This window comes from Dermacentor albipictus, chromosome 1 (genome assembly GCF_038994185.2).
Source record: "Dermacentor albipictus isolate Rhodes 1998 colony chromosome 1, USDA_Dalb.pri_finalv2, whole genome shotgun sequence".
Classification (NCBI taxonomy): domain Eukaryota; kingdom Metazoa; phylum Arthropoda; class Arachnida; order Ixodida; family Ixodidae; genus Dermacentor; species Dermacentor albipictus.
The window spans coordinates 365,293,721-365,301,426 of record NC_091821.1 but is presented as its reverse complement, the minus strand read 5'-3'; the positions used below and the strand labels follow the sequence as shown (position 1 = coordinate 365,301,426).

At 46.7% G+C, this 7,706-nt stretch overlaps 1 protein-coding gene across 3 annotated transcripts in view; it reads left to right on the top strand.

Moving 5' to 3' along the window:
• The first annotated feature begins 211 nt into the window (after nt 1-211).
• Nucleotides 212-7,706, top strand: part of LOC135906981 (arylsulfatase B-like) — a 33,169-nt gene continuing 25,674 nt past the window's right edge. Inside the window, exons 1-2 of one of the 3 annotated variants that reach the window (XM_070531855.1) lie at nt 219-339; nt 1,392-1,451. In XM_070531855.1, coding sequence (XP_070387956.1) covers nt 278-339; nt 1,392-1,451 — 122 coding nt within the window. In that variant the 5' untranslated portion in view covers nt 219-277. Of the gene's footprint in view, nt 340-1,391; nt 1,452-7,706 lie in introns of all 3 variants that reach the window. The other 2 variants (XM_065438629.1, XM_070531856.1) reach the window with 2 other exon arrangements.

Genomic DNA, 7,706 nt, shown 5'->3' with positions numbered 1-7,706 from the left:
TACCTTCTAGTTTGCTCTCCTTTTAAAAAGCGCACGTTTCCCTGTAAGGAAAAAAGTCTAACATTAGCTTGTTTCATTGTATAATTTCCACTGTTCCGTCACATATGCTTTTTCCCTGAGGTTTTCTCCCCCCACCCCGCCTGTTCAACCACCGGTTTCTGGGCCAATCCCCCGTAGTGGGTACGCGCCATAATAATAAGAAGGAAGTAACGAAGTAAGCAAATCTAGTATATAGCACGGTGCCATTCTGCTCGTTACATTCGATGTAGAAGAAGTCATGGCCACCGAGGTGGATGCTCCCAAGTCCGGGCATCCAAAGATACTCACCAAGACTGAAAGGCGAGATTCAAAACCAATTTTGCTCTGTGTTTCCTTTACTTGAAAACGGACCGAACTTATGTCAACCTGCACTGCCTAATTTGTGATATTGCCGTGGGCCCCGATTTCAATCGGCCCGCCAATCTTTGGTTATATTTGAACCTCGACAAAGCGTCTGAACTTAAGAGGAAGCTTTAGCTCGGGCCCAACTCCGACGCGGCCTATTCAAATACATATAAAACGCAAAAACGTTTTTCTGAGGTAACTCCTGCAACGATTTTAATGAAATTTGTCGCATTTGAGAGAGAAAGTTAAGTTCTAATGACTATTGCAAGTGGAATTTCGATTTAGGGCTTGAATGTCGCTTAAAAGATTTTGAAAAATTCGAAAGATTGAAAAAATAGAAGCACGAAGTTTACAAATTCATAGCTCTGCATCAAGAACAGATATCATGGTTCTGTAAACGGCATCCATTAGATCATTTAAAGCGGACAAATTCTGTATGTCTTTTACATATTACGTGAATTTGTTACGCTGGTTGCAAGGGTTCTGCAAAAGTTGTAGTTTCATATTACTAAATTTTTTTATATTCATGTGCAAAACATCAATTTTATCCGCTTGAGATGTATTATTAGATCTTATTCACAGAATTGTATTACCATTTTTTGTTGTTGAGTTGCAGGTTGGTAAGCTTGACAGTTTTGTCCTTTCAAAATTTGCGATTTTCACCAATCTTTATTAAAACACTGACGACCTAACTCAAAAATACGAAACCAACAGCCACTAGATTGTAAGTTTTTTCTCTTAAATGCAACAAACTTCATCAAATTTGGTGCAGTGGTTGCCGAAAAAAACCAATTCTCCTTTTACATGTATTTAGATAGGAACACCCGAGCTAAAGCTTCCTCTTAAGCTCAGAGTTGAATTTGCGAATGTTAGCGCTGGCACGATTACTTCTTTTTGAACTCCTCGCACTACCTCATATTTATTTACATCCAAAATGCTTCATGTTTCCGTTAACGGGCGAGACATATAAATTCCCATAAAAAAGTTTATTTCTTTTTTACACGCAGTTCTTACACGCGTAGGAGAAACTTGCAGTTGGCGACCAGTGTGACATGGCAGGCATGCAGGTGGGTTGATGTATGGGGCGCTATTGATGGATGAATAGAAAAACTAGAGGAATAAAGTGTTGCTGCATGTTGGCGGAAAGACAATGTTCGCAATCCACATGCCCCATTACGGGCGGTAAGATTGACTTTGTGAGAGTAACATGAGTGAATGAATGAAAGAATCTGGCGCCACGATTTTGTACCACTTCAAGGTCATCTACGATGAATACTTGATGCGGGGGCCACATGGCTGACGCATACTAGTTTGGAGCGGATATGTGATTTATAGGCTAATGAGTCAAGACGTTTTGGTGCGTTACTCAAGCGACGTTTAAGAAAACCGAGGACTCTATATGCCAATGGTAGTGGCATTTGTAACAAGCGCATGTCATGACAGATCATTGGACGAAATAACGCTTAAGCAACACCAACAACTGGCACAATCACTGCGAGTTCCTGAGCCGCCGCACCCTGGCCACAAGGAATTAGCGGCGCCGCTGTCACCTGCCATCACGCCACCCCTCTGCGCCCGCGACATGGCCCGGTAGCACAACGGTTACGTCGTCCACCACCACCGCCCCCGCCAGGACACTCACCCGTCGTCCAGCGCAGCAGTCGAAGTAAGAAAGACGTTTTGCGTGCCACCCACCATGATCCGCTGTGCTATCCCTGCGGAGGAGCTGGCCACATCTACCGCCGGGGCCCATACAACGAAATGGGACTACGAGGGTTCTCCGTCAGTGCACTGCGCCCCCAGCAAGGTGAATGGCCTCGTTAAATCACCGACTACCTCGCCGCCACTCAGTGCAGCCTTGAGCGACCGTCCCGTTCGCCGTCACCAGGCCGCTACCTCTCGCCGCAGCGCCGACCATAACCTGGCCCAGCCTGGGGTTGGTCCGCGTGCCCGTATGCAGAAATCCACAAGCAGTAACCGATGAAGGTGCGGTTGCTGCACGTCGAAATCTCGAAGATCCGCCGCCGCCGCAGCCGATGCTTCAAGCTCTATCTCGACGACGTAGCAATGACGCGCCGCTATCCTGGCAAAGCCTAGAAGCAAAGAATACGCCGACAAAACAAGACTTGACGACGTGACGTTTCAGCCACAGGTCCACACGACACAGCCGTGATTCGACGCCAAGACTAAACTGAAGCGCAAGACAAAGAACCACTGACCTCGACGGGCTTCTCAACGACCATGCAGTCACCGCGTTAGGCGACACAGGAGCCGACTAGTCCGTCATGAGTGGACCCACTGTCGCCCAGTGGAAAAAATAATGCTTGCGGAGTCCCTCAAATCCGGCCAACTGAAGGACACCTAATAACACCCACCAGTGTCTGCACTGCAAGCATTACTATTCCTGAGCGAAGCTACCCTGCCACCTTCGTTATCCTGCAACAGCGCTCACGAAACGTAATTCTCGCTATGGGCTTCCTGAACCAACACGGAAATCATTGACTTAAAGTCGAAGTCGAGAACGCTATCCGAACATAACGCCATATCACAGGACAGCTATCACAGTCACCACGCCTTAAGTGTAGTCTAAGATCAAGGAAGCATCCCGCCTCGCTCCAGCATTGTTATTTCCGTCAGCACCGAAACACCCGCAGACGTAGAAGACGTCATCGAGGGCGACCACAGTCAACTGCTCCAGCGTGAAATTTGCGTCGCAAGGGGGCTCGCTCGTCTGCACGAAGGAAAAGCGAAAATCGAGCTGATCAACTTCAGCGAGGAGTTCAAGCTCGTCAACAAAGGCACGACGATCGTATACGTCGAAAAAATTGTGGAAACCGTCAACGCGTTTCTCCTCTCAGATTCTGCCGCATCTACCTCGACGAGAATAATTCCTAAATCCAAGCCTTCCCAAGAGGAAGCGAGAACAGCTGGAAAGTCATCTCCGATTATACATAGGCTGCTTTACTGCGCCATCGAGGGTTCGGCAAATACCAGTTGAAAAGCATCTCATGATAACCTAAGCATCCGTTAGACCACTCCGAAGGAGCCCTTACCGAGTGTCAAGGCGAGAACGAGAACCCATAAGGCGACTAGTCGAGGAAATGCTGCGCGACGACATCATCCACCTGTGGGTGTGCCCGTGGGCGTCTCCTGTGTTGTAACCCAAGAAGAAAGATTAACCACCACGCTTCTGTGTCGATTATCGCCACTTGAGAGAAATATCGTAGAAGGACGTACATCCTCTCCTACAGATAGAAGACGCGTTAGACCGGCTCTGCAATGCTCAGTACTTTTGGTCAGTACAACTGAAAACTTGTTATTGGCCAAGTGAAGTTGACGAAAACGATCGAGAGAAGACCGCGTTCACCACGCCAGACTGTCTCTTAGAGTTCAAGGTGATGCCATTCGCACTTTGCTGTGGACCTGCGACGTTCCAGCTTGTGACGGACAAAGTCTTGGCAGGATGGAAGTGGAAGACTTCTCCACTCTACTTAGATGACGTTGTAGTCTCTGTCACGAATTTCGAAGATCACCTAAGGCGATTTCATACACTACTTAGGCGATCAAGTCCTCTGGACTCACCCTGAAGCCGGAAAAGTGCCGTTTCGCTTACGAAAGCTTCTGTCGCTAGGCCATGCCATGAGAAAGTCTAGGGTCTGTTACACCCGCAGAAGACAGCTGCCATCGCTATGTTCCCGCGGCCTGTCGACAAAAAGGCAATGCCTATTACATGTGCTTTTTAAGAGACTTTTCAAGCATTTCGGAACCATTAACTCATCTCACGAAACCCCACGTCGACTCTAAGTGGGAAGCATGGTACGATGACGCTCTAGAGAAGATTAAACGATGGCTGCAGTCCCCGCCGGTGTTTCATTGTTCGACGAAGACGCCGAGACGAAAATCCACACCTACTCAAATAGCGTAGGCCTCCGTGCCGTGCTAGTTCAAAGGAAGGAGGGAGTTGGAAGCGTAAAAGCCTAAACTAGCCGCTCACTGCCGAAAGCGTAAGGATATTACCCTACTAAGGAAAAATAGTGCCTTGGACTCATTTGGGCTACGGGGAAATTCAGGCCTTACATACATGGCAGGCGCTTCAATGTGGTAAGCGACCACCAGGCCTTGTATTGGTTGGCAAAAAAAAAAGATTGTTCAGTTCGCCTTGCACGATAGAGTCGCAGACTCCCGCAATTCGAGACCACCATGGTGTATAAGTCCGGGAGGAAGCATTCTGACCCCTGCTGCCTGTAACGCGCCTCCTATTGACGTGCCACCGCAAGGCGAACGGGACGGCAGCGCCTTCCTTAGAAAAATAACTGCAGATGACATCGGAACAACAACGAACAGACCCGGAGTTACGAAGCCTTGTGGAGTACTTAGAAGGTAGGTCCGACATTGTCCCTAGGGTATTTCGGTGTGTACTGCCTACGTTTCCTTTGCACAACAACATTATTGTAAAAAAGAAATTCTTCCCATTCCGGGTAGACTACCTTCTGGAGGCGCCCGCAGCACTCCGACCAGATGTCCTGCACGCCGTGCACGGCGATGAGACAGCCGGGCATCTTGGACTTCTCCGTCCTCTAGGAAGAATTCAAGAGAAGTACTATTGGCCGCGCCTGACCACCGACGTCACCCGTTACGTAAAGACATACTGTGATGGCCAGCGAAGCAAAACATTACCGATAAGGCCAGCGGGATTACTATAGCCGATCGAGTCTCCTTGCCGGCCGTTTCAGCCAATAGGAATGGATTTATGGGGGCCCTTTCCAACCTCAACATTCGGAAACAAGTGGCTCGTCGCGGCTACCGACTACCTTACCCGCAACGCAAGCTCTGTCGAAAGGTAGTGCAGCCGAAGTGGCGAAATTGTTCGTCGAAAACATCCTGCTGCGGCATGGTGCCCCAGAAATCCTCATTCCCGACAGAGGAACGGCTTTACAGCAGAGATGATACACGCCATTCTGCAATACAGCCTAACTAGCCACAGGAGGACAACTGCCTACCACCAACAGACCAATGGTCTTACGGAGCAGCTGAAGAAGACACTCACCAACATGCTGGCAATGTACGTCGACGTCGGGGACAAGACGTGAAGGCGGTCCTGCTTACGCAACCTTCCTTTATAACAGGGCAGTGCAAGAGACAACGAAGATTGCGTCGTTCAAGTTGCTTTACGGCAGGAACCAGACGACGACTATCGAAGCCATGCTGCCACACGTCACCTACGAAGATAATCTAGTCATCGCCGCCTATCTGCAGCGCGTGGAACAAGCCCGGCAGCTCACCCGCCTGCTCATCAAGAACCAGCATCTTCCAGCAATCTTCAGCGACGCTACTTGGAAGACCAGATGTGTGACCGTGTTTGGGCCTATAGATTCCGCTACGCCGTCGAGGACTCGGCTAGAAATTGTTTTCACGCTATTGAGGATCTTAAAAAATCATCCGACGTATCGGCGCACAGGACTATGACGTCGTACAAGAAGGCATTTCGCAATCACAGCGGCGCCACGCATGACCTAAGTCAGCCACGTGGTGTATCTTATGCCTCTCTACGTCCGCTGATGAACTTAGGAACTTCATTTCTTTGTTGATTTGTTCTTGTTCTTTCTTTGTTATGTGTCGCTTTGTTTTCACTTTCGTGTCTGTTCGTATCATCGAGACGACGCTTTTTAATAGGGGGTTATTGACACGTGTACTTGTTTATCGAGTAACCGCGTTTAACCGTCTAAAGGCTGTTTCACGTGCTGCGAGTAGAACGACGAAAATCGGTACAGTCGCCCGCCTCGCAATGCGATATTTAGAGGGCCAATTTCACATGATTGCGATTTCAACAATGCGATTGATGCGAAACGTAGGGTTACTTACTGCTAGGTTTCGGGGTACACGCTGCAGACTTCCTTTAATGCAATGAATAAAACGCTTACATTATAAATATTATAGATTTTCTTGATTAGGCGCAAATAATATGCGTGTTTTGCAATTTAAAAACCTATTGAAGTTAAGATTCGTTTTGGAGTGCGAAACGGTAGTTTCTGAAGTTCAATGCGATGAGACACGGCGCACGTAAACCGCTGTTCGCAGCTGGTTGTTCAGCGCTGTGTCTTATCTCATCTGCCTTCTATGGCCATTTCGTTCTGCCTGCGCTACGACAATCTACAACATGACCTATCTACAAATTCTCTGAATTCTCTACAATACTCTGAACTTCTAAAAAGAAGACCATATCAATATGCGCTATCCATAATGCAGGCCCATGGCAAGCGCACTTGCCTTTCTGCCTTTTCGCCTTTCAGGTCAGCCTCGCACGCCGCTCACGGTCAGCCTGCTTTGTGGAAGTATATAATATTATTATCATATTACTATTAATGGTATTATATATTCTAGTTACTTCATTGTAAATTATAGCAACCACCCATATTTCTTAAGCTAGTCATGCATTTAACCAGTATTTGTTCATCATTGTTACGACATGCTAATGGGAATCATTTCAAACTAGATCGCTCAGCCAAATAAAGTACAAATGAAAGCCTCAGTGTTTATTCCTATCTCGTATTCCTAAACAGATTCTATCGGCAGAATTTTATGCTCGTTGAATTTCCTGCAACTCAATGCTTAAAGCTGAAAAAACTCATTCCTTTTCTTGCTGTCGAAAGGCTGCTTCAATGTCGATAGCAAGCTATAATTATTTTATTTCGAAAGTGTTAAGCAATGACTATATCTCTAAGTGTATCAATGCGATTTTGTTCCATGAACACCATTAAGTTTTCTTTCTTATTCTCATTAACAGCCATGGAAGGAAACTGTTCACTTTCATGAATATCAGGATGCAAGCGTTCTGGAGTTTGTCCTGAGCACTTGTCCGCATCATATATTGTGCGTGTGTGTACCAAGTTCTGGTGTTGCAATCGCACTGATATATGCATGTTTAAAACATGTTGCAACAAACTAATTTATTAAACTTTGCTTTCAAGTCTTCGAGATGTGGCTGCGCAGTAACGACAACACTAATAAGCAAAAAGGAAAAAAAAGAACCCTGCGGATTTAGTGTACGTGTTGGAATCTATGCGAAGAGAAGTTTTTTTCAAGTGGTCATATAAATGCTGTTAAAGTAGCTGCGATATATACAGTTGCCTTTATTTTCAACAATCCAACATGTCATTTTTGCAAGGTTTTTTATGCACTGCATAGGTCCCAACCTTAATGTCATGCAATGTTTATACACTACACTGTTTGCAAACTATACCAAAATGCAAAGGGCAATTTAGATGCGCACTGTGAGACATTTACACAGTGACGTTTGTTGAGGGAGGGATGCCGCGAGGTGT